General features: G+C 41.6%; 3 protein-coding genes across 4 annotated transcripts; all 3 read left to right on the top strand.

Moving 5' to 3' along the window:
- Nucleotides 1-711: 711 nt before the first annotated feature.
- atcaya (ATCAY kinesin light chain interacting caytaxin a) lies at nt 712-6937 on the top strand. The gene is made up of 12 exons (XM_084011273.1): nt 712-843; nt 2440-2541; nt 4517-4575; nt 4680-4934; nt 5300-5473; nt 5547-5649; nt 5766-5897; nt 6016-6102; nt 6226-6324; nt 6467-6502; nt 6703-6750; nt 6882-6937. Coding segments are annotated over exons 1-12 (1131 nt in total). The 5' UTR covers nt 712-841; the 3' UTR covers nt 6916-6937.
- A 5243-nt stretch (nt 6938-12180) lies between these two features.
- On the top strand, nt 12181-15882 carry mibp (muscle-specific beta 1 integrin binding protein). 2 transcript variants are annotated; one of them, XM_084010699.1, is made up of 8 exons: nt 12181-12384; nt 13161-13251; nt 13850-13898; nt 14125-14299; nt 14780-14851; nt 14963-15069; nt 15210-15295; nt 15577-15882. In XM_084010699.1, the coding sequence occupies exons 1-7, from the start codon at nt 12359-12361 to the stop codon at nt 15293-15295; spliced, it is 606 nt and encodes a 201-aa protein (XP_083866825.1). In that variant the 5' UTR covers nt 12181-12358; the 3' UTR covers nt 15577-15882. The 2 variants fall into 2 exon arrangements, with proteins under 2 accessions (XP_083866825.1, XP_083866826.1); XM_084010700.1 differs by lacking the exon at nt 13850-13898.
- Nucleotides 15883-21516: 5634 nt separating this feature from the next.
- On the top strand, nt 21517-26139 carry loxl5a (lysyl oxidase-like 5a). Its single transcript, XM_084011905.1, has 7 exons — nt 21517-22867; nt 23546-23654; nt 24318-24455; nt 25093-25249; nt 25356-25451; nt 25545-25660; nt 25744-26139. Exons 1-7 carry the CDS (start codon nt 21898-21900, stop codon nt 25748-25750), a joined length of 1593 nt encoding a protein of 530 aa, XP_083868031.1. The 5' UTR covers nt 21517-21897; the 3' UTR covers nt 25751-26139.
- The last annotated feature ends 453 nt before the right edge of the window (nt 26140-26592 follow it).

Genomic DNA, 26592 nt, shown 5'->3' with positions numbered 1-26592 from the left:
ATATATGGCTATATAAGGTACAAAAACGCCTTATAAGAGGGCTATTATAGGAATACTTTGCAGGGAAACTGAACAGGGGGGATATGATTGGTTGCGTGGAAGTGAAGTAAGGGACTGAATTATTAATGTGTGGGGAGAGTTGGGGGGTATGAACTAGAGTGGGGCTAGGGGAGAGAGAAAGGGGGGAGAAGCTATGGATGGAGAGAGAGCGATGCTGTTGCCAGGGAACTGCTGCCACATAGACCACTGGAAACAGCAGGATTATCTGATGGAGTAAGGAGGCTGGTGCTCATTTCCCCCCCCCCCCCCACACACAGAAGGGTTTGAATTGACATTTGAGAGTGGAAAATACTCCAAAAAGGTATTTGGAATTACAAGCAGAGAAAAGAGGGTGATAGAGAGGGGAGATCTTGATGCCAGAGCAGATGCATTCTGATTAAAGGAATTTTTGTGTCTTGGTGGGGTTGGACGTAGGCGCTGAGAGAGGCAGGCTGTCGGCTCACTCTACACGGAGAACAAAGGTGGCCAGAGGCGGAGGAGAAGAGGGGGAGTCCGGCACAGAGGTGGCCCCTGTCTCCAGACACCTGCTGCTGGCTAGCGGCTGACATTGAGGACACTGTATGACTGTGTCTGTGCACGAGTGTGTGTGTGTGTGTGTGTGTGTGCATGTGAATGAGTCAAAGTCAGGGAGCGCGAGAGGAGAATTTTCAGCCTGACCCCTGCTTCTCTGTTGATGTGGAGGATCAGGACTTTCTCCCCTTTTAATCCTTGCGTCTGGGACTGAGGAGGAGGGAGGACACGCGGACAAGCAAGAGGGTTTTGAGGGGATCTCACACCGCTCATGTGAGTAGAGCCACTGACTTTAAACCTGTGCATCTCTTTCCGGTTCGCTGCACAACCTTAGACTGTCTGCATGCACGTTAGATTGTCCACTAACACATGAAATCCAGTGAGGTGTTTTCCCTTTTGGTCATTTGGGGTGACCCAGAAAGGCTGTGGGGCCATTTTACACTGTGTTGCCCATTTGGTGGCAATTCATTTTGTATAGAAATCCATATTTTTTGCTCGTTGCAAAATGGATATTTCCAAGCAGAATGGATGAATGTATGTAGGATCCTTCGAGGTTAAGGTCTAAATTCCTCTGTGCAGCATTCTGAAGATTGTTTGAATATTTTCCCAGCCTGTCTAACATGGTGTGAAAAAGAAGAAACATTATTGTCTTTTAATGATCATTAATCATTTGTTCTGTTTTCTGCTCTCCACTCTTGTTGAACTGACAGTGTAAAAGACAGGGGTGGTGTCAAAATGGATTTTATGGGACTTTATGTGATCTGCTACAGACAATATGTGTGATGTGCTACTGGATTTTTTTGCGCAATCTATTATCTATGATTAGCATGTGTGACTTAAGGCCTGTATTAATTAATTATTTCCTCTATGTGAGACTTGGCCGTCTTCCAGTTAAGCCACGAGTGCCGCTGCCAAAACCACCGAAACCACTTCACTCCACTCCTTTCTAGTTATCATATCACACCACCGATGTGCACTGCAAATGTCAGGATCACACAGGGTTTTGTGCTAATAATACATCCATAATAAGCGTTGAACTGCACCGATGTCAGCCGATGATTGTTTGTTAGGAGATGCTAAAAACACAAACTTGGTAATCCTCCATCACTAAGCAGCAGGACCTGCCCAGACATTCTGGTTTTTATACTTGAGTGGAGAACTACAAAGATGTCCAATTAAATATCCACAGAGCTCTGTTCATGCAATACACCAGCCAAAATCTGACTGTTTTTACCGCATCACCATTGTGTTATGATAGTGCATCTGATTTTATGCCAGCATGGCTTATGCAGTCAGCTTGTAATCAATATATTGTAGGTGAATTCTCTTCAAACTCAAAAGAAATGAATATTAGATCTGAAGAGAAGTTTTTTTTCTGTTAATACTATTGGTGACATAAAGCCCGAGTGTATGTAGAGATCAAACGGGCAGCAGTCACATCAGTCGTGCAGGATTAAGGAGGCAGTGAGGGAGGATTAGGTGCACATGTCCTCCTCCTCACTGGCCTCTTAAATTCCACCCAGGAAGAAATGTGTACTTGATATTTGACTTTGAGGAGAGCTGAGCTCAAAGTGGGCTCTGTTCGAGTCGGTCACATGCCTCTCTCATGTGCTCCTCTGGGCTGTGGGGGGGAGGGAGGGGGTCTGACTAAAGAGTGGTTACAGCCCCAAATTATAATCTAACAGTATTTGAATAAAATCCTCTAACAATGCAGACTTCTCCCTTTTGTCATCTCAGTCCAACACTTGTTCCTGCAGTGCAGCCATGAAGCCGACCGTCTAGTTGCTAAACACTCATTTTATGTGACAGCTCTCCCTTGTTATTGTAAATGTGGTTCATTAATAAACATTGTTTTCTTCATACCTCCAGGCCCCTTGCTCTCCTCTCTGGGGGGATGGGCACCACAGAGGCAACTCTTCGAATGGAGAACTTGGAAGTGAAAGACGAGTGGCAGGATGAAGACTTCCCCAGGTGGGATTCTCTTTACTTTCTGCTGCTCTTCATCACCGATTAAACAGTTCGTGACGGCTCTGCTTCGAGAGAGCTGAGCAAAGAGAGCTGGCTCTATATCATCTTTTACAGCTCTGAGTGTGTATAAGCCTCTAGCTATAAGACGCACGTTGGTAAATATGCAGCACATTGTAATTTATGGATGAAAAGCTGATTATTTAGGATTGATGGTGCAGTTAATTATGGATTAATTGCCAAATAGGGTTTTCTTGATTCTTTAATAGCCAAATCCACCATATCACTTCCATTGTTGTCTGTTTTGTAATACTTTTTTATTTTATAAAAGCATACTTATCTTTATGAAAGCTTTATCGTGTCTCTTTCGTTCTGTCATAGCAACAGTGGATCTATATAGGGTTATGGAGTCGATGTGAAATGTACAGGTTAATAGGTTTGAGCCCAGTGTGACAATTCATTTCATGGTTCTAGTAAAGAAAGAGCACCAGAGATGAAGATGAATGATGGAAAAAGACGAGTTATTCTTAATTCTGCATAAAGATGGCTCCAGAAGGATAAAGAAAGTGTGGGTATTTGATGTTCAGAGGTTGAGATTCAGAGATTGCGGTCAGAATAGGAGCAGGGGGAAAGTGTGTCAGTTCTGGGTTCCCTCCTCCACCTCCTCCTCCTCCGCCGTCTGATTGGAAGGCAGGAAGCCAGGGAGCAGGTGCAGCTCTGTCTGTAAACGGTCCCTTGCTACGTCATGTGACGCAACAGCAGTCACAGATCAACAATACAGCATCGCCAGTAAAAATGGTGGCAGGTTTTGGTTAAAGGCAGACAGAGACGGAGGAATAGCCAGCAGCAGATGGATTATTAAGGCAGCTCCTGGGAGATGCCCAGCTCCACACTGTCTGCTGTCATCTGAGAAAGCAGGGAATGAGGAAGCAAATCAAATCCAAAGGTGTGTGAGGTTAAAAACACCCATTCGAATCGGCTTTGACAACAGCAGCCCCCCCCCTCTCCCCCTGCTATTTCTAGAAGGTAAGCGTCATCGATTCATCCCGATACTGTTGTTTGTAGCTGAAGGACAATGCGGCCGTAAACAGGAACTAAAGAGATTATCTTGCTTTTGTTAAAAGAAGTAATCCCCATAAATCTGTTTATTGAATTGGCTTCATTTCATGACAAAGGAAGCGTTGGACTAGTAATCACTGCAGGGGTCCTCGGGGGGGAAAAGGGTCGAAACCGTACATCAGTGTCTGTTTTCTCCGGGCTGAAGCCAGCATCGTTGGCTCAGGAGGAGCACGCGCCGTCGCACGCCATCCTCCTCTAGATGGGAGGTTTTCACAGCATCGCAGCTGTGTTGTAACTCTCTGCACCTCTTATACTTGAATCATTTAGTCATACAACCCTGCCTCCAGGTCCACGGTTACTGAGTGTTGTAGCTCATATGCAAAAACATCTGCCCTCATGTGCATTGTTTTGCTTACTTTCAAATAAACACAGCTGGGCACATGCAACACAAACATATGCAGAGCAGGGATTTGACCTCCAGTCTGCTCATCCATCTGCGCAGGGTAAATAACAAGTAGCGTAAAAGGGAAAGAGAGCTGCACCACTTTGTCTGTATGCAGAGAAACATCCCTCTCTGTCTCTCTCCCACTTATTATCTTTTATTCACCCCCTTTTCTCCTCTATTTCTCCCTTCCTCCTCCTCCTCCCCCCTCCCACCCGGCCTGACAGCCCTGTAATCTTCATCTCCCCCGAGAGAGAAGCTAATCACCATCTCTTTTCTCTTCTGCTTGCTCCTCGTTTTAACTGCTCACCCCAGATCAGTGGCAACACCCACGCCATTGAACCGGTCTATTGAACACCCTCCTAATCACAATGTTGCATTTTATTGTGAGGCCATCAGTTATGATTGCTCTGCTGTTCATGTTATATATCATATAATAAGCTCAGTAATGGTTGCTCACCTGTGTATGTTTCCCTCCAGACCCCTGCCAGAGTACGGAGACATGGATCCCTCTTGCGGTCTCACAGACGACAGAGCCTGTAAGTAAGACTGGGAAACGTGGGCAGTGATTGGTCAGTAATGGAAAGTCCATTATAACCCTGCTTTATGACATTACATTCTCATGTTTGCTCACCTGTTGTAGCCCCTCCAATCACCCTGAATGTGAGCCCATCCGGAGGAGGAGGCGGCGGCGCCGCGTCCTCGTCCCACCGCAAGCGGCGCACGTTGGTTGCCCCGGATATGAACCTTTCACTGGACCAAAGCGAGGGCTCTCTGCTCTCAGATGACTTCCTGGATACACCGGATGACCTGGACATCAACGTGGACGACATGGATACGCCTGACGAGACGGACTCGCTGGAGTTCATCACCAACGGCAACGAGCTGGAGTGGGAGGGTAAGTGGTCAACAAACTTATTACTTCCTTCTTACATAAGATAAGATAATATATGATGTGTTTATATGATATTATGCAGTACCATACTGCTAATCTATAGTTATATACACAAAAAATACTACTATATTATACTGAGATAATAATAATCCTATATATATATTGATATATATCATAATACAACACTGCAATCTGCATAATGAGTAATTTTGCTACTTTAAGTACATTTTGCTGATAATACTTGTTACTTACGTAACATTTTTAAGTCAGGACTTCTACTTTAAGACTTTGGGACCAACGTTTTGCAGCGTGGCGGCATGTATTTCAGTGCAGAATTAAGAACAAAACCTGTCTCCGTGTCCATCCAGATGACACGCCGGTGGCCTCGGCCAAAGCTGGTCCCGCTGGCGGTTCAGGGGAAGTGGACGAGGAGGGGAATGCCAACAACGGACGCCTCTGGAGGACGGTCATCATCGGGGAACAGGAGCATCGTATCGACATGCAGGTCATCAGACCCTACCTGCGGGTCATCACACATGGAGGTCAGCGAAAGGACAGAAATCTCACAATGCCGAGAAGCGTTTTTCACTGTTAACTGAAACTCTCTCCCGTCAGGTTATTATGGCGAGGGGCTTAATGCCATCATTGTTTTCTCTGCCTGTTACCTGCCTGACAGCAGCTGTCCGGACTACCACTACATCATGGAGAACCTCTTCCTGTAAGTTTTCATTTTCAAGTAACATGACTCCATGATTTGGTTCCCAGTTCTTTTTATGCATCGTGCACCTGTTTTAGGTTTTCCTATCACACAACGCTCCCTTCCCTCTCCTCCAGGTATGTGGTGAGCAGCCTGGAGATGCTTGTGGCTGAAGATTACCTGATCATCTACATGAACGGAGCCACTCCTCGGAGTAAAATGCCCGGGATCAGTTGGCTCAAGAAATGCTACCAAATGATTGACAGAAGGTGGGAAACCAACATACTTGTAATATGACTCACAGGTTACATTTACAGCAGGACTCTTCTTAAATCTCTATATATATATATATTTTAAAACACTAACTGAATTGTGTTGTGATGGCAGATTGAGGAAGAACCTGAAGTCTTTGGTCATCGCTCATCCTACGTGGTTCATACGCACGGTCCTGGCTATATCCAGGCCCTTTATCAGGTCATACACCCACACACAACACTTGGTGCACAAACTAAACTACCATGCTTTTAATCGGGAGGATTTTGTCACTTCGGTGATGTGTAACGGTGTTCCTGTTGTTGCCTTTCTGTCTCCCTGCAGTGTGAAGTTCATGAATAAGATCCAGTACGTCCACAGCCTGGATGAACTGGCAGAGATTGTCCCCATGGAGCATGTCCACGTTCCTGAGTGTGTGGTGCAGTAAGTATCCCGGACCACTAGATGGCGAAAACGAGCCATGGCAGCGACAGCAGCTTCTCCTGCTGTCAGTTCATAAAAACAATGTAGTTCTTTAAAAGGGACATGGATTTACTGAAGGCTAATAACTGTTACTAATTTTCAGGTTTGACGAGGAGAGGATTAAAGCAAGGAGGGAAAGGTAAGAGTTTGATGAGAGGAGTCACTCATACATATATGTTGCTCATGTAGCGTTGCATTCAAAATTAACTGTGGTTTAAGCTCTTAACCCAAATGAAATGGCTACACGACACTGCCTTTAGGTTATCCAGCAAATGGGCATCGACAGCAGCCCAAATCCATACAATAATTATGTGTGTGTGTGTGTGTGTGTGTGTGTAGGATGGAGCAGCAGACAGTCCCACAGGAGCCAATTAAAAAGTCTGAGAGGTTCGGGTCGATCCTGGATTATAAAATCATATTTTCACATTGAACATTTAACCAGACAATCATTAGATTTTGCTCCATGGTCATCCCTCCAACTTTGTGAACTTTTTTTTTTTGTCTTCTCTAATTTTCAGGCCGAAGTCGATGTTTGTAGATCAAGGATTATGAGAGGAGCAGCTTCAGAGGTAAACCACTGCTGTATTTCTTGCTGGAGCACCGATGTGGCTCTGTGTGTTTAAATAGATTCATTACATCTTCTCACAGATGGCTAAATAGTCATCAATAATTACACGTTCCAGTGTAGTTTTTATATTTTTCAGCACAAAGATCTGATAATTCAAGATTTGCACTTACTTACTTAAACAAGATAATTATTATTCATTATAATGAATTGCATTCATCACATGCATTTTCTAAGCAATCAGCTTGTCCTTTTTGAAACTGTAATTATGTGACTTTCCTTCATAAACAGAAATAATCAAACAGCATATTCATATTCAACGTGGATGGACTTATTTTTCAGCTTTTCAGTGTAGCTTCTCTCGATTGATTGTGCAAACTCTTGTCCAATTTAGTGTGGGCTTCATTCTTGAACTGATCTTAGCCGAAAACCAAAGGCTGTTGTAACTTTATTTAATTAAGGTCAGTTTAACACACCCTCCAGTGGCAATGAGGTACATACAGTATGAGCTGGTTTAAACATATGGTATAATATACATGTAGTAGTATGCTGTACCTGCCCTTTTCATCTACAAACTCACTCATTTTAAAACATAATGATATTTATGCTGAAGGCAGTTGTGATTCAGTTTGTTTTAGTGCTTATAAAGATCAGGTGGAGAGACTAATTTGAGCAAAAATGAGTCTTTTATCATCTACAAACATTTCTTGAACTATTTCCTTTGCAGCGCTTGACCGACATGTGGAGCATTTTGATTTATTCCCGTATGAAACGTACCTCCGAGTCTACATCTACCAGATTCACCAACATCCAGCCGACGCTTCGACGCGGCGAAAGCTCGGCCTCGTTAACTCTGTGTGGATCCCATCCTTCCTCCTCGCCAGAGGGTTTCATATTGCAACTTGTACAAAAAGGAAGGAAGTCGCCACTCAGAGCAAATCTCACTATGGAGACTATTGGTTTCATGGACTCATTAATCTGCTGGGTGGTCGGACATGTTGTATAGCTCACATTGTAAAATGACATCATCGTGAGGGTCTGGATGACCAGGACGTTGACAGAATCTCATAAGACGAGGGATTTGGGCATTGTTGGGTGAAATAACTTCATTTTTAAGGATTATTACGGCTTTAATATGTTACAAATCTACTGTTTCTTATTAATAAGAAGAAAACCAGGCAAAATTATGCATCAAAAATTCTGTTAAATTTGAGATATCAGCTTTCTGCCCCAACACTAGTGATGTGTACATTATTAAAGATTTAAGACTCGGCAAGACCAGAGAGTCTAAAAGCAACATTATTGATAACCTGATGCTGATCTTGGGTCAGTGCTTTTGACCAGCAGACGAAACACACGTATATATTCATGCTGGTGTGTTAGATAGAAATAACCACGTATCGGATGCCTTCATCTTTATTTTTTTTTCGCGTTGTACCTGCTGTATCATAAAGCCTTCTCGAGCTCTCTCTCTTTTTGCTGTAGTGACATTTTGAAAATGTCTGACAAAAATGTGAAAATGTACTAACATCTTTACTGTAACTCGTGTTTATGATGTGCCTCAGTCGTCTCGTGCATAGAAAATACAGGAAACACGATCAATATTTGCATTTTGTGGCCTGGAGAACCCATATGAGAAAATCTTTAAGAATCATATATATATTATACAATGCTTGTTTATTTTGTGTCACATGGTTATGGCCACATAAATAGATGTCATACAGCATTAAACAACTAACATTTAGACTATATATTACCTAGCGTTTGATATGTGTAGAGTAAATATAATAGTAACGCATAAACAAAACATCTGGAAATCATTTGTGGCCAAAATCAAGATAGACAAACAATGTATACATAAAATTAATATTCCACATATGTATAATTCTTATTGATCTTTATCATATGGGAACATTTGCTGTGAGCTCAGATTGTGAAAACACATTCGTGAGTTTAAAGCGGCCTCCGAAAGAACATTTTGTTTTTATTTCAGAATCAGACTTTATGTCGAGTTTTGTGATTTGAAAAGTGTCGTTCCTTTCAGCAGAGCGACATCTCCTCATGCTTCCATGCCGTTGTTTCTGATGAACATGTGGGAAATATCAGTGCGTTCTCATATTTAACTGAAGAATTAACATTTCTCAATCATCTTAATGCATTATTGATTGGAGGGTTTTTCTGGGGTTACATTGATTTCCTCTTGTGTCTTCCATCTGTCCGACTTATTGTAGCAGGAGGGCAGCGGAGTGAGAATTTTTATTTTTGTAAAGAGTAATTGTAACGCCTGCCTGCCTTTTTGCACTATTGGATTATGTTCGGGAGGGGAAAAGTTCTCCTAAAGTGTATTTTCTTTTGGTTGTTAAGTAGCATTACTAATGGCATGCAGTTGTGTAGCTGTTAGTAAGGCATGAACACGTTTATGAAAACATGAAATGCCTGTTTCTAAAGTGCCATCTCAATTCAGTTCTTCTGCGTTTGCGTTAAAGAAAGGTTAAACTTTTCTATCATGTGTTCGGTCCTGTTTGGCTGTTAGATTTATCATGCAACACGGCTGTAACTGTGATGAACAGTAGATCATCAATCTTTGTGTTTGAGGGTTTGTTTTGCACTGAGTGCCTATTTTTGAACCAAATAATTCAAAAGAATCCAGAAAAAGTGAAGAATGTTAAGTGCAGCCTTTCCATTTGCAGTTATTGTAGTTTATAGATTCATTATATCAAGTCATCTCCCAATATTACAAGCAAGGTTTGCATTGAAATGGCTGTGACCTTTCCAAAAAAAAAAGTTCATTTTGACAATAAAAGCACAATATTTATATCACTGCAAATTCTTTGCCCATTTGTCTGTAAAATGTTTGCTCAGATTTAAATGGAAAAACATGATCTATCATTCATGGTTCTGTGTTTTAGATCAATATGATCGGTTCTGCCTTGTACATATAACTGAATAAACTGTTCCTCCCCAATTTTGTTTCATTTCAAGTTTTAATTTCTACTCTTCAGATACAGAATTTTCTCAGTCATCCACGTGCCTTAAAAGCTTTGTCGTATAGTAACTGGACTTGCTTTAGGTTTATGTGTAGGTTTGTGTGTATTATAGAAATATAGGCACCTTTTTCCTAACAGGTTTGTCACATTAACTCAAAAAGGTGTTTGTGTGTCTGCAGCTGGCTTCTGCTGCACCAAAGAGGCCCCTAAAAAGGAAGTTATGACAGTTTTAAATAGCAATTAGGACCTTGAGTTCTTGGAACTAGAGTCTTGATAGTGCACAACAAAAAAATGTGTTAAAATAAACATACAGTTCTGGATGATATAACAATTCTAGTTTGCCTTCTTTGTTAAGTATTCACAATATTGTACCCAGCTAATAAAATAAATCTATTTATGCATTATGGGGGCATTGCAGGTAAAAGGTTTGGATCCAGTAATAGACAGGACAGAACATATTTAGCAACCTGCTGAACTGTCTGAATGGCTTGCTTGGTTCTTACATCAGGCAAAAAATGTCAATCTTCCCACTTGATGTGAGCGTGCAGGTGCATGAGGACTTCCCAAAGGACCTCATACTTTTAGTGCTTCAATTTCAAAGCAACGCTACAGTTTCAGGGGGATGCCCCGCATGTCTGGGTTTGATTTTAGACTCCTAAGAAATGCCTCTGATGTAACCGTTACCATAATAAAAATCACATGATCCACCCTTCAGAACCTTCTTCCTTACACACTAATTGTGACGCAGAGAGCGACCCTGGCTGGTGACCCCTTGACCCCTAATGGCTGTGACAGGATTCACGTTGCACATGGACGCTGACACACAAATAGATGTGACTGTCACACAGTGGGAAAGAGGGCGAGACACTTTAAGGAAGGTAATTTACCTCAATGCAGTGCAATAAATAAATTAAATTAGATACTCACACATTAATAATGTGTGCTGTTGCTCTTTCTCATGTCTGAACCCATGATATTTGCCCCAATTCAATTAGGCAGTTTCCCTTTTTTAAACGTAGGCTGCTGCTTGCTGGCTCACACTCCAACCACACTTAAGGTAACACATGAAAGCTGATCTGGGATGTGAGTACATTCGCATAAAGTGTGTTAGTATGAAGTTAAAACGAGTATCGACCTGACATTTTTAGGGATTACTCAAATATAATCTGGATGATTGAAATAGATTACAAGAATAATACTATATAAAATAATCAAGAGGAGCTCCATGACTATCAATTTGTATTTGTTGGAATTTAATATGTTGAATATAATGATCAACTATATTATATGTGTTGTAGTATAACAAAAAATTGTATACAGCATAATTATATACATAATTATATATGAATGCACTTTTAATTTTCCATCATTTCGAATTGTTAGTACACATTAATGTGCAGTATACAGAATACTTTTACCTTTACATGTATTGTATGCAATGTATTGCTATTTATTCTGATGAATTTAAAACCAATGACATTTACTGGCCACAAATCAGTCAAGAGACAAGATGTGGACTCACTTAAATTAAAAAACAAATACATTTAATTATGATTTATAGCAGCACTCCAACCTAAAGTTTGAGTGCAGTAACAATTACATAAAAGGCTGTTTATGTGGCATAATAATGGTTCAGCGATATAAAAACATTAACAGGGCCCAACCTGAAAAATACTTTTGCTTTTCATACCTATATGAAAAGTACATAGTTGAATGCTTCTTCATTTTAATACCTTCATAACTTTTATTTATAACCAATTACCGTAAATAGCATAATATCTGACGATTACAATTGCACCTGCATTCATTGATGACATTCATATTTTCCTCACTGACTTTGATAGCAGTCTTAACAAAGATATCAACACTAGTTCACTGGGAAACAGCAGGACCAAACAGCCGTAGGGTGTGTCAATAAGACACCATCAATGGTAGTTTTCCACCTCCTCGCGTCATCAGGTGGATTAACGGCTGAACGGAAGCGCGGAGCTGCTGACCGTCGCTGTGATGATGGACACCAGCAGGTGCCCTCTGGAATAGAGTGCCGAAGCGGAAGCAGGAAGTGGGCGGGACTTCACCACTCATGTGTTAAAGTTCGCGGGCTGTGATTGGCTGCTGGCGGAGGGCTGGTGGACACGGATTGGCTATCGCGCAGAGAGGGCAAGACCACGAGCACGAGTACGTCCGAACCACGAGAACGCCCCGTGCTTTACGTGAGTGGTGACGCAGGACGACGCACGTTGGATATAAATTGCAGCGCCGGCACGCGCACAGCCAGCCGAGCAGGAGGGAGAAACGTTGAGAGATCCGCCATAACTTTTAACATTTACGTCTTTTTGAAGCGTTTAGTCAGTGGGACTTTTACCCTCGACTTTAGTTCAAACGTCGTCTTGAGTGTTGCTTCCGCTGACGTTGATCAGGACCGGCGAGAACGGACAAAAACATGAAATACATCATAGGAATTGGCGGGTAAGTTTTAAATATTGTCGTCAAACTGCTTGTTATTTGCTAACGTTTTAGCTGTTAGCAAATAACAGCTAAAACGATGTTGTATAAATGTCCGTCTCATAGTTATTTTATCTTCATTGAATTGATGGTTAAGTGGGAATAACGTTAGGCAGTTTATATCGTAGTCAAATTACCCCGCGTGGCGTTATGTTATTGTTCGTTAAAGGATCAATTAAAAGTTATTTATTTGTATAAATGGTGACTGAAGTTAGGTTCTGGTTGTTGGACGTTATCCTTGTTAGCCCACATGTTTTATCAGCTGCCCGCCAGAAAGTGTTAAAACCGGCTTACGACCCATTTCCGGTGTAGTTGGTGTTTGTTGTCATAAATCGAGCGGGACATTTGAAAAGTCACCGCCAGACCCGCTTTAAAAGTGGAGGGAGATTAAGCATTAGTGTCGTCCCAACCCCCCCAAAACGGTTTGATATGTTAATCATTCATACAGTTTACAAATAAGGAAATGACCAAGTCCGTTTTATTCAGCACCATGTGTTCATTAATGTAGTTCCTCCTTTTTAATCACGCATATTTGTACACATTTAACTGTTTTAAGCTAATGTGGCTTTTTGTCTTGTACCAAATTATCTTCCCTTTTTTTGTTTTTATAGCATATAAACAAAGGGCATGTCATCTGGCAGAAAACATGCATGGCTTCTCCCCCCCTCATCAAAATAGTTTAAACCATAACTATTAATGTGTCATTTATAATTTGTTTTTCCCCCCCTTTTTTTGTTTAGAGTCACTAATGGTGGCAAAACCACACTGACAAACAAGTTGATGAAGACGTTGCCCAACTGCTGTGTTGTGCACCAAGATGACTTTTTCAAGGTGAGTGCTAGGGAATAGATAATACGCGTTATTGTTTAGCCTAAAGCATCTTTGAGTATCAAAAAAGGGCGGCATAAGTCTATAGGCGTTCAGCGTGCATGTGAAGTAGTGAGTGCTGCCAAGTAATCTGCCCCTCCCACACTGTCCCCCACAGCTGATATGGAAATGGCCTTGTTGTCTATGGAGCATCGTTTATTTACCTTGATGTCTCTCCTTTAGTGCATGATTAGTCATGATTTTGCTCCCTTGTGTTATTAAACATTTCTTCAGATTCTTGTGATGGCTATATAACGAGGCTTAAAAAACTTTGCATTACTTAACCAAAATGTTTCTAACATGGCCATGCATCCATCTTTTCCTTTATTTCCATTAGCACCTTCACATTATATGCCCTTTTCACCCTAAATTTAATTACAGCTGTGTAACTTTATAAACTACCTGCCTACCTTTTGTGCATAACCCTTTTGTAGCATGCCTTTTTGCTGTGTGTGTGCGTGCACTTCATTACCCATAGTACTCTGGCATGTGAGTGGAATCTACAACTTGTGTTCAGAGCCGTGAGCTTGCAGCAATGTTTTATTGATCACTGTTATTTCAGAAACCCGAACACATAGAAGTCGGGGAGGACGGCTTTAGACAATGGGATGGTAAGACTTCAGTTGAAGACTGCCAATGTCTTATTGTTTACACTTTAATATCACATACACCTCCCTCCAACATTACATACATTATAGCCAGTTACCATGCACAACACTTAAGCTCATAACCTCCAGTAACTTGGAGCAAAACATATTTCCAATATTTGTATATTCGTGACTAATGTCTCGTCTCTTTTCCACTGTCTTCTTTTTTTCTATCGATCTCGCTCTGTAGTGATTACAGCTATGGATATGGAGGCCATGACCAACACGATAAAGGGCTGGATGGAGAACCCAGTGAAGTTCGCCCGTTCCCACGGTGTCCCTCTGTCCTCTGCATCTGATGTGGCGAACCCAGACGAGCAGATCCACATTCTGATCGTGGAGGGCTTCCTGCTCTACAATTACCCGTAAGCTGGGTTTCATTCACTTGGTTTAACTGCCTGGAAGTTTCTATCTTTGTTTGTGTGTCTCTTCTATCTGGCTCTAAAAATAAATTGCGTGACTCCTTTTTTATTCACCTTCACACCCGGCTATTTCAGTGAAGGGGAGCAGTCTTGTCTCGCAACTTCTGAAAAAATTCACAATTACCAGGATTGGATGTGTGGTTATATTTCTGTAGTGTCACATGGTCATTTTGCATGCTTATGACTGGTTCGCGGACCCTTATAAGCAGGTCCTGTAGTCAAAGATAAGCGCAGATAGAGGTTCTCTGGAGGTGTCCTTAAAGCAGACTGCTGGGTGGTCCATACTGTGTGCTAGAGATGTGTTAAACACTCTGCAGGGGTAAAGATAAGAGACAGTATGAGTAGTTGCATGACTGTGCTCCTTTTTCTGTTTGTTTTACAAATGTGTGCAATCATCAATGGCCGTGTTCATCTCCCCTCTAGGCCCCTGCTGGATGTTTACAACAAGAGCTATTGTATCACGATTCCCTACGAGGAATGCAAAAGAAGGAGAAGGTGAGCGCACACAGGAATTATTCTCACATTTACCCATCATTGATTTAAGCTATTCTTCTCTATAATCATTGAGGCAAGTGCACATTTGCTAACAGTGCTTATTATTTACAGTACAAGACAGTATACTGTCCCCGACCCTCCCGGCCTGTTTGACGGCCATGTGTGGCCAATGTACCTGAAGCACAAGAGGGAGATGGAGAGCAGCGGCTTGCATATTGGTACGTCTTTTTTTTACATAACATTCGCTAATGCTTTGGGAAATAAGTGTAATCTATTCTAAACTTCAAATAATTTTTATTCTACTATTAAGGACTATTTTCAAGTATTTTAACTGTTCAAGTTTGTGTGTGTGATGCAGAGTGCCTGGATGGTTTGAAGTCCAAAGAGGAGATCTACAACCAGGTGTATGAGGACATCCAGAACAATCTGCTCAATCGTTTATAGGTAAGAGGACCGATTTTAAGGTATCACCGTTTCCAATATAACTTATATTTACTGAATATGTATATGCATGTATCCTAGTTTGAAATGCGCCACATTTGAGGGCCAACTCACTTAGTTTCTTTCCTACAGCTGAAATTATACTGCTTTTTAAATGGCACAAAATTTACTTAAAGTGCATTTAAAAAAAAAGTTAAATAATCAATGTTGGTACAATTGCAAAAAGAGAATGATGTTAAAATGTAAAAGCTCCTAACACTATCCTTTTTCTGGCTTTCTTGCAGCAGGAAGACTCCTCATCCCTGTACAGAACTTGTAAATAATACTATGGATTCCTTTTTTTATGAAGTTTTTCTAATTTTATTCTTTGTTTGTGATTGAAACGATGCAATGTTAACTTATCATTGTCCCTTTTTTTTTTTTTTTTTTTTTTGGATTATCTTCAGATGATCTATGTTTTTCCTGTTTTTAAAGTGATTGTTGAATCAGAACATGACTATGTTACTGGTACCATAAAGCACTGACTTGTACTGGACCATTTGTTGCATTCTCCTACAAATAAATGCATTCGTTACTGATGATATACAGTACATCTGGAATCTCTTTTTTTTTATCATCACATTTAACTTTGCAGTTAATATGATTGTTTGATTTTGAGGAACTTTCACTATAAACAGCTGCCTGATTCCTTTACCTCACCTAAATACTACATAGTGTTGATACTATTGTGAATTCAAATAATTTGATACCCTGACTCAACTATACCTTTGTTTTTTGTTTTTTTTAAAGGAAATTATTAGGTACATTTGGGGTTCCTTTACTGATTATTATATCTGAAGGCAAGAGGTTCTCGACATAATGAACAAGATAAAAAGAGAAACTTTTTTCTTATCTTTTCAAAATACTGCATATTTTTACTACTTTTTATAAAACAATTCAAATAAAACAATCTAAGAATCACTATGTTGTACTGCCTGCGAATATTTTATATTCAGGTTCTGAGAGGGGATTGTGGGTAAATAGACAAATCAAAAGCAGCACAAGCCAAAAGTGTGGCAAACCACAAATGAGGAGGATTGATTATTATAGTCGCACTATATTTCATGTAACTCAGTTTCAGCTGGACATAGTACACAATGCAACTGGCAAGACATTTAATAGCTTTGATATAATTATCTGAATACCTGAATTACAATATATCAACAATCCTTAAGAACTACATCCAGGCTGGGCTAGAGATTTTTGCTTGCATCTATTTTAGAAACAGGAAAGGCTGTCAAACATGTAAATCTACTCCATGTTTTTTTTCCAAAACTGTAGCTCTGTATATAGATGCCTGAGTAGGTCATAGACTTTCCTCAAGATTCAGGCCATTAGCACTAGATTTACGGAGCATGAGGCCCGCGGCACGTGCCTACATTGCATATGTTTCCACATGTATAAATAGACCAGAATAATTTCTCATTTCCCCTGAGAGAATACCTTACCCTGTCACAGAGTTAGTGTGAACAGCTCATCACACCAGAGCTAAATAAAGAACGGGTCAGGTAGGTGCATATATTCTGGGGCCAAAGTCATTCCATTAGAGGAAGAAAGGGACCATTTGCAACTCAAAATCAGTCAGAAAGTATACGTGATTTGGATCAATTTTGAGGTCCAGTTGTGGAAACTGTTGGTTATAAAGCAGAGGTCAACCATTACCTTTAGGTTCCTATCCATTTAAAAAAGTAGGGCTTGTTGTGCCTCTACGTGTCTCCCTTTTATTGGCACCTATTAACTTAACAACCAAGTATTTCTGTTCCCGATGCCATTAGCTGTATGTACATGTGATCTGTCATGTGTGTGTCTTGTGGAAATGGAGTGACAAGGTGATTGTTGTGACGCTCTAGCAGGTGGACGTGGAGTTAACCACACAGGCCTGGACTCCTGGTGCTAAAAATGACAACAGTATGTGTGATGGCTGTTAAAGCAAGCGCACACACGCACCCACACGCACAGGTGGATTTGTTCAACAAGGACAAACATGGATGCATATTATCTCTATCTGTATTTACACTGGACATTTAATATTTGAGTTGATTGAGTAGATTCACATGATTGGAGAAAAGTGAGTCACATTTTTTGGCAGATTTTTATTGTATAGTTAATTAATTAATTTACAAGTACATACTCTTACTGCCTTGTAAAATGACCTTGTATATTTTCATTGAATAAGGGTGAATCAATGTTTTTGCGAATCAATGCATTAACCATCATTGTGGTATGTTTTGAAAAACCTTACAGCGAAGGTCAATAATAAATACCTAATAAATAAGGTCTAATGATTATTGATAACAAAAGTTCTGATCGGCAGATTTAAGTTTATAGCTCTCGTGACGTAGATTAGTCCCAAACAGTCGAGGATCTCAGAATTGACCTTGCAAGATTACCGCCGATTTAAACCAGTAGATGGCGTTAGTCGTCATTGAAGTCAGGGCTCTGACATGTTTAGAAACGACCAGCGGCCCTTTCTGCATGACATCCCCATCTCACTCTCATACTTTGGTGAATTTGTACACCTAACATGTTAATATTAATAAACTATTAAAGTGAATTTGGTTAACTGCCAGAAAAATATATAAACTAGACCCTTCAAACCAAAGACAATGTTGTGCACTCTCTAAATATATCATCAGTACGACTTGTGATCCTACCACAAAGCAGATCATTCGGCTGTTTCAGTGGGAATGTAGATCCGGGTTCATGCTGAGAGTTTCCCCATCTACTTGAATTGTTGGTTCTTCTGCAGTGGATCTCCTCACTCTGAACTGACCTGCACATACAGTCAGATGTATAGTCTCTGTTCTGCTGTCCTTCATATTTCATACATGATTTTCTCACAACATCACAGATCATAACAACATCAAAGTAGGTGCTGACTGAATGCAATTACTAAACATATTGAAAATGATTTGTTTCCCTGTAGTTCAAATTCCAAGAGACAAAAGGGAAATATTTTTGCTCTAATAAAATATGCCTAGCATATAATGACACAATACAACTTGGACATGGAAGATAATTCAGCTTAGTAAATGTGTGTAAGCAATATAACACATATCTAACACCTTAAACCTGAAAACCTTACTCTCAAAGCAAAGCAAAATTTCTCCAATTGAGTTAACAATTACTACTTTTGAGCGGCAACAGCGAAACTAAATTACATAGTTCACTATGTCTTAGCAAAAATAATGCACCACAAATCAATTATCTCTGACAGGAGAGGATTTAGTCATTTATGCTGCCTTCACAAGGTATCGGAATTATGGTAAATATGAGATATGAGTTGCCGACTAGGAAATCGCAAAGGAACGCCCCTAAAGTAATAATTATTATTATGAGTGGGAAACATGGAGACAATTGTGATACAAGAGTTTCCGAGTTTGGGTGACCAGAACCTTTCTATGCTATCATTATATCCATAGCAAATGGCCTATTAGTCTGCTAGCGCGGTGCAAAGTTACCTTGTACACAGTTGTGTTCCTTGTGTGACAACATTTTATCTTTATTATAATACAATATAAAAAAGTAATTTGTATCCCGATAACAAATGGCGTTCAATAACAAAGCACTTGAACATGACATTCTTGTAATTCCGCCTTCACAAGTGGGAAGTGTGACATTCCGAGTAGCACCTGAAGGCAGCATTAAAACTCCACAATAGAATGAATTCACGTTTTTTTTCTCGTATAGTAACGTAGTTTACAATGAAACGTACACTTTAAAACACCAAATAAATGTCCCTTTAGACACGTAGTGTTCAAAACCACTGTAAAATGCTAGGCTTTTTAGCCTACATGGAAATAACGCTGTTGCTAACGAACAACAAAACTAGCAAAACTACAACTGAGAATGTTAGCTTACCTCGGCGACTAGCTCTCCTGCTCGTCTTGTGGCTTCTGCGTGGCAACTTAAAACTTCAATAACTGTGTTGACTTTGTTCCAACATTTTTTCGGCTCTGTGTGAAGCTCAGTTGTTACACGGAGCGACTCCTTAAAGCTCAACATGGCGACTTCTTGGAGGAAGGAAGGAGCGCCCTCTGCCGACGCATCGGGATTCCGCTCGCGCTGCATAACTTCCGGTTAAGGATGGCAATAGCCAATAGCAGCGGGTGGAACATTTTACTTAATTATCACAACATGCAGAATTGTTATATTAAAGATTAAGTCAGAGTTTAATTGTTTATAACTTTATGCATTTTTATTTTAAACCATTTTGGGGTTTAAATATCAATTATTTGCAAGTTTGGTAATTCAATCCCTAGTTCCTGCCCTCTAGCACAAGATGCTGAAAGTCTATATAAAAGTACAGTCTATTTAACATTAAAAAAAAAATGTACTTTTACATTTACAAACATTTCAACAGGTCTTTTGGTATGTAATATTGTAATGCATAAAGTATGAGAGGAGTACTTAAATTATTAAAGGTGCAGTGTATTCTCTTTTTCAGGTAGAAAAACATACATTACTTAATATTATATCCCATTTCTGCCAATATAGCCCCCTAAATGCCACACACTTAGGATCTGTATGATCCTGACAACCACAGTTATTTTGAGAAAGTGATCATTTTTTTTCTTCACATCCCTCCCCAGATTTCCATTTGATATCTGAACATTTAAAAAAAAAAACAGCCTTCTCGTTTAAAACCCTGCAATTTAAACCATAAAAGGTAACTTTGTTCCTTGGAAACTAGAGCCAGTGTTTGATGATGCTGTCGGACCCCACATGCATGTCAGTATTCGAACTAGGAAAGCTGGGGGGGTTAAATAATTCGTGTCAACGAGTTAGGGACAGAGAAGTATCTGGAGAGATCATAAGTGCTCGCTTACGCTGTGAGACCACCCGACAAGATGGAGGAATGACACCCATCCGGTTACAGTCTGTCTGACCCAACTAGACCCAGTGATCATGTCCCAGGAGTAATTCTCACACGCACACACACACCACGCTCCTGTTTCTCACACTCACTCATGGATTTATGCTCACACAGATTGCTGAAAGGCTCTGAGCGCTTGCCAGGGTGTGTGTGGGTATATTTAGAGAGAGGGGGGATTCTTGCTGTGTTGGTGCAGGTGCAGATACAGGAGATTTCATACATTCTGACCTCCGCTCATCCCGAGTGTGCTGGTCACTTTCGTCACCATGCACTCGGGACTGGCACCACGCTGCTGGCTGCGAGTCTGTTCACCCGTCCCAGCAGCCAGAATAGATGTGTGGCACAAGACGAATGAGACAAAAAATAAGGCAAAGGTGAAAGGCCTCTCTTCCTACTTCTTGCCAATCTATAAAAAGTCATCATCAGGCATAGACGCATGAAAAATACACACAAAAAGTCTGAACTGTGATTGTCCTGTTATGTTTTTATAATTTCACATGCGTGTTTGACATTTGTTTCCTTTCTTTCCATGCAGGCTATATTTTTAGAGTCATGACATTTCAATACTCACAACCTTGAAAGGCATTAAAAGTTCATGTTAATGTTTTAGCAACATAACAGTGTGAAACGACCCGTCCTGCAATAAATGTGAGAAAGTGGCGCACGTATCAAATGTAAATGTCTCGTATCATATTTTTATGTCAAATGACCTGCAGCCGAATGAAGGTCAAGCCCTTACTTTACCTTACTATTTATATAAACTTGACCTGATGGAGGTTTTATTTCTTACATTCACTGTAAAGAGCTTTTACAATAGTTTGAATGTTAATTAAGTGTAATTAATGAATACGAGAGCCTTAGAGCTACAGCCTCAGGTATCGGGACCCAGAATTTTAAGTAACTTTATATCCAAATCTCATGAGGCTTTGATTTAAAAGAAAAGGAAAGAAAAGAAAGCCCCCCATGACCCTGAATACAGGATAAGCAGAAGACAATAGATGGATGGATGGAAAAGAAAAGAAATCGTTGAGTTCCCCAGAGTGCTGACTTTCAGTGAGGGTCCACTGCCATCATGTGGTGAAGAGGTCGACTTGTCCTCATTGTGGGTGTTCAACAGGTTTAGAGCCCAGTATACTCACACATACACTGCCAAAACCACCATGCACAATGTGCCAAGGAAGTAACAAAGAAAGGAGCATATCTACAGATATTAACACATTTAATCTATTTCTCGGGACCTTCAGCTGGGTCCTGGGACTCCACTTGGAGCAGGATTGTTCAAATGAGTTCACTAGGAGTCCATATAAAATCACTGGCAACACCGGAGTGCACCTCCATGGAGCTTTTCGGACCAGAGTCATTTTAATGCATGTAAGGAAATCACACATCTTTGGAGTAATGATCTTAAATTATCCCTCTAAATACAACACTGTGCGTAACACCACTGAGCTCACTGTGTTAACGGGCTTGACTCCTTGCAGTGTGTGTTTGGATAAACGCACTTCTCCGAGAGGAATGTCAAACATCTGAAGACGTCTCACTCTTCCCAAACTCCCTCTCGGTGGTGATGTTGTGCGCAGCTGCGTAACGGAAATGAGTGGATCCAGGATACCACCCCATCACCCAGGTCAAGCTCATAATGTTCGTCAGTGTTGGACGTCTGAACACAGAGACGCCATCACATTGAGCCATGGAGAAGTGTTTGCTCGTCTTGATTTGCCTTCTGGGTGTTTTGCTGTGTTTTGGTACCGGCCAGCACCATTTACGCGCACGTGCAGGACCGTGGAGACAACGGATCCAGTGGGAGAATAACGGCCAGGTGTACAGCTTACTCAGCACGGGGACTCAATACCGCTCACCTGAGCAGACCAGGAGACGCACTCAGCTATTGTTAACGACTCAGAATGCTCTTCACTCTCCTGTTGCGCCCAGTAGACCCGCCCGAACCAGACATGGAGACCCGGAGGAAGCAGCCGGGGGTCACTCGCAACAAAACCACCTGGATCCCACGGTTCTTGGTGTTGATGCGGGTCAGTATTTACTCGCCTCGGGGCGACCCGGGACACACGGTCAGCCCCCTCCGCGCATCGCAACCACTCGAGAGGCTGTGGCTGACCGCTCACAGCAGGCACCGTCCAACGGCAGCGCCGCCGCTTTCACCACCATCCAGGAATTCTCCGGCAGCGGAGTCCCACGAGGAGGCCGGAGTACACCTGGAGATGGCGCGCGGCAGGCCACTGCGTCGCCGGTGAGACCGCCGGACTTTACGCACAGCCGGGACGGCGGTATGAGATCCGAGGGCTCGGAATCAGCCGCCACAGCTGGACGGGCCACCGTGGTGGAGGATGGTTGGAATGCACGTCGCATCCCGCAGCAGACAGGAGAGACTCGCAGCGCACGAAGAGCGCACTCACTGACCAGAATCCCGCCGGAGACGCGCGTTTCTCCCACAGCGCTGTCCGGTAACGCCGTAGAAATACACTTCCCTCGCCCAAGGCCGGATACAATAAGGACTACGGACACGGATGACCCACGGGATCCGCACAGCATTCATCACAGGAACTCGGTTTTCTATAACGTTTACCCCCCTGACCGCAGGAACAGGGTCACGGTGCGCCCTCCACCAGGCCCGGGCTATGGCACCAGGCTCTTCCACAACGGTGAGGCGGTAAAAGTGTAGCCTATAAAAGTAGATTAATGACATTTCTTAATTGAGAACACCCAGAAACCAAAGACCCAGAAAAGATGACTCATGCTAATTTTCAAAATGTAAATCTCCTTTATTCTAATGCATTTTAAATGAGAGTGACCGTTAATGTCTCCTTATGACAAAACTAATGTCTCCGGTATGTGAGCCTCTGAGCAGAGTTGAAATTAAATGGCTGACTGATAGACTGGGAGCTGGTCATTAGGACAGTTTTTGGCCATCAGTGGTGAAAGAATACAAGTTGTGAGAGGATAAATTCTCCAAAATGTCATTCCGTAATCACTTGGAAGTATTTTATACCAAATGTACTCAGGCATAAAAACTAAAAATACCTGTTTAACACTTCTTATGTTTTGTATTAAATCTGCAAAGATAAAAGTATTTCATTTACTGTTGTAGATACAGGTGACACTTAATGCTCTGATGATGTATACGCATATTCAACACATCATTAATTCACATATTTTCTGCCCAGACTTCCTTGGAGAATACAATTGAAAAGCTTACACTGCTTTTGCAGACTTTTGTTCATATTTTTCAAAGTCTTAATGACTTGAAAAGTAAAATTCCGGTTATATCAATGCTTGTGTTTGCATTATTTTAAAGTTGTGGCTTCACTTCCTCTCTGCAGGTCTTCCAGACTTGGTCCCTGACCCGTACTACATCCAAGCTGCCTCCTACATCCAGAGAGTGCAGATGTACGCACTTCGCTGTGCTGCGGAAGAAAACTGTCTCTCCAGGTGCACTTCATTATTTGACATGACACCGCATCGATCCGTCAGTCGAGACCAATACATTGGGTTGATGAAGTGAAGCTCAGGTAGATTTAGAGTTCGTCTGACGATTCTTCAATTGCCCTTATGTACTTGACTGACATTTTGCAATGCACACATGCTGTCCACTGCCTGATTAAACGTTAGACCTTTCACCAACAAATCAACGGCGTGTACACGTATAAATAATGAAAGGAATAATGATAATCGTTTAGGGTTCCTCTGAGGTTACCACATTAGGATGTGTTTTGGCCTCGGTCCCATTTGGAAGTATATCGAAGTGACAGAGCGGCTGGACACAAACCTGGCAAACGCCCGGGATTCTCTCCTCTGATCTGAGCGTCCACTTTGCCAAGTAAAAAAGAAGCTCTGAAGAAGTGAAAGGCAAAGATTCCTGAGGTGAATGCAACAAAAAGTGCTGAGGCAAGAAAAGAAGCCAGCCCTATCGCATGCACCGTAATGCACCATTATGTAAAGTGGAGAATGAGTTCAGTGTGCAGTGAAGTGTGTGTGGAGGATAATGTGATGTTAAAAACATCTAAAAAAAAAGATGGTACAAGTCAAACTCAGTGATTCAGGTCAATAGTGTCATTTCTGCTAATAGTGAAGATGCCTTACCTTTTCCTTCAGGTCTGCGAATTATCCGGGTGTGAGGGACCTGGACTACAGAGTCCTGCTGCGGTTCCCCCAGCGGGTGAAGAACCAAGGAACGGCAGACTTCCTCCCAGTGAAGCCCAGACACGAGTGGGAATGGCACAGCTGTCACCAGTGAGTTCAGTGTTCTCATTTAGTCCACAGGGACCAGATTAACGTGAATCATCCATGAGTGATGTGTCGGTGAATAACAGGAAAGTATACACATTTTACCTTTCATTATTCCACAGTGTCTTACACCTGTTGTCTGTATTGTTTGATGAGTCTCCCGTCTGCCAGCCTACTGAGATATAGTCTTCAGCGGGTCTTCACGGAGGCGTAACACCTCCAGATTTGAATGTGCATTAAATGATGAAATAAAAAAAAAAAGTGCCTACAAATCACATTCATGCACATCACCGGGAAAATGTTTCAAGGATAACACGCCGTCTGTCAAGACTCCACTGATTCAAATCACAAGCCGGCTGCTCCGGTCCACGTGTCCTTGGGCAATTCACTGAGTCCTAATTGCTCCTGATGAAACAATGCTCTATTTAATCATCTAAGAGCCACCCAGCTGCTCTATCCTGCTCCACTTAGCGTTTTTCACTTCCTTGCTAAGAGCTATTACGTTGTAAAATATGTATCAAACTATAAATTCAATGCGAGAGAAAAAAAAAGACATGGGAGTGCATGGAATCCAACATCTTGCCAGGCAACAAAAATGATAATAATTTGCTCTCATTTGGATGTTTCTCTGGTGTATCTGCAGGCATTACCACAGCATGGAGGCCTTTAGTAATTATGACCTGCTGGACATTTCCACGGGGGCGAAGGTCGCCGAGGGACACAAGGCCAGTTTCTGTCTGGAGGACACGTCATGTGACCCGGGGGTGCGGCGGCGCTTCGCCTGCACCGCTCACACACAGGTTGGTCTTACATCTGACATCTATTCATATTCCCATTGATCCGTTTATGAATTCATCAATTGTACTAGATGATGTCAAGGGTAATGCGAGTTTGTGTTTTTGTCAGGGGCTCGGTCCCGGTTGCTACGACACGTATCACGCCAACATCGACTGCCAGTGGATCGACATCACCGATGTGCCACCTGGAAACTACATCCTCAAGGTGGGAGGCTAGACCACCAGCATCAGTCAGATTCATTATCAACATCACAGCTGCACTTTTTCATGATATATTTACGTTTCTGCCGTTTCCCAGGTGACAGTGAACCCCTCTCAGTTGGTCCAGGAGTCCGATTTCTCCAACAATGAGGTGCGCTGCGACATCAGGTACACAGGAAGCTACGTCCAGGCGAGAAACTGCAGGATCACAGTGTAAGTCGGTGTTGCGTTCTCACTCCTCATAGCTGAGATCGGGAGTCCAAAAGAAGAGCTCATCACTGTTCTTTGTTCCACAGGAGCTGACCTGACCGAAGACAAACCTGCTTGTGACTCTGGTGTGCAGCTGTTTCACTTTGAAATGTTTTTCTAATCTGTTCCTATTTATGTGTGATATGATATATCGTCGTAACAACGAGGCTGGTGAGATGTTAACTTGTGTTATTTTTGAGAATATACATTTTTAAGCAATTCAAGACTGCACTGTTAACTTGTATGTGTGCAGAAAGCTTGAGGAAAGTGTGTTTGCATGTGATTCACAAACCTAAAAAAAGTTATTCCTATAAGCTGGGTAAATTCATTCAGACATGATGTGCGACTGAACTGGTGCTTTAAAAAAAATGAGAAAAAAGTGGTGCTCTTCTCTCATTTTTCTTGCAAGAGAAAAATAACCCTCTATTTAATATTGACTATGTTTTGGAGTGAAAGATGTTCTCTCATGCATGCATTTTGAGCAGTATGGTGTGTATGATTTTGTGCAGTTTTGTGTATATTACCCTTGCAGAAATGTGTAGTGTCTTATAATCTAGTGAAAGGGCATGTCATTGTTGAAAGGTGTTCTGAATTTTTATTATATTTTATTATGAGACGTTTTATTAGTTATTTTTTTTAAACAAAGGTACCATTGAAAGCGGACGCCTGAGTCCAAAAAAAAAATCAACTTAAAAGGTCACTACTGATGGACTAATTTGAACAAATATTATTTAACAGCAGTCAACACAAGCTGAGGGCCGTTACAGTGAGGAGTGGTACATTTTTAAAATGCTTTTTGGAATAACACACCTCAGAGAAATGCCTGAAATGATTCCACTTAGCACGTTTACGTCACTCGGAAACGGCCGCCCCGTTGTTGCGTGTTTCGTCATGTT

Source organism: Eutrigla gurnardus, assembly GCF_963514095.1.
Source record: "Eutrigla gurnardus genome assembly, chromosome: 6".
Classification (NCBI taxonomy): Eukaryota; Metazoa; Chordata; class Actinopteri; order Perciformes; family Triglidae; genus Eutrigla; species Eutrigla gurnardus.
The sequence above is the reverse complement of the archived record's forward strand: the minus strand, read 5'-3'. Positions and strand labels throughout refer to the sequence as shown.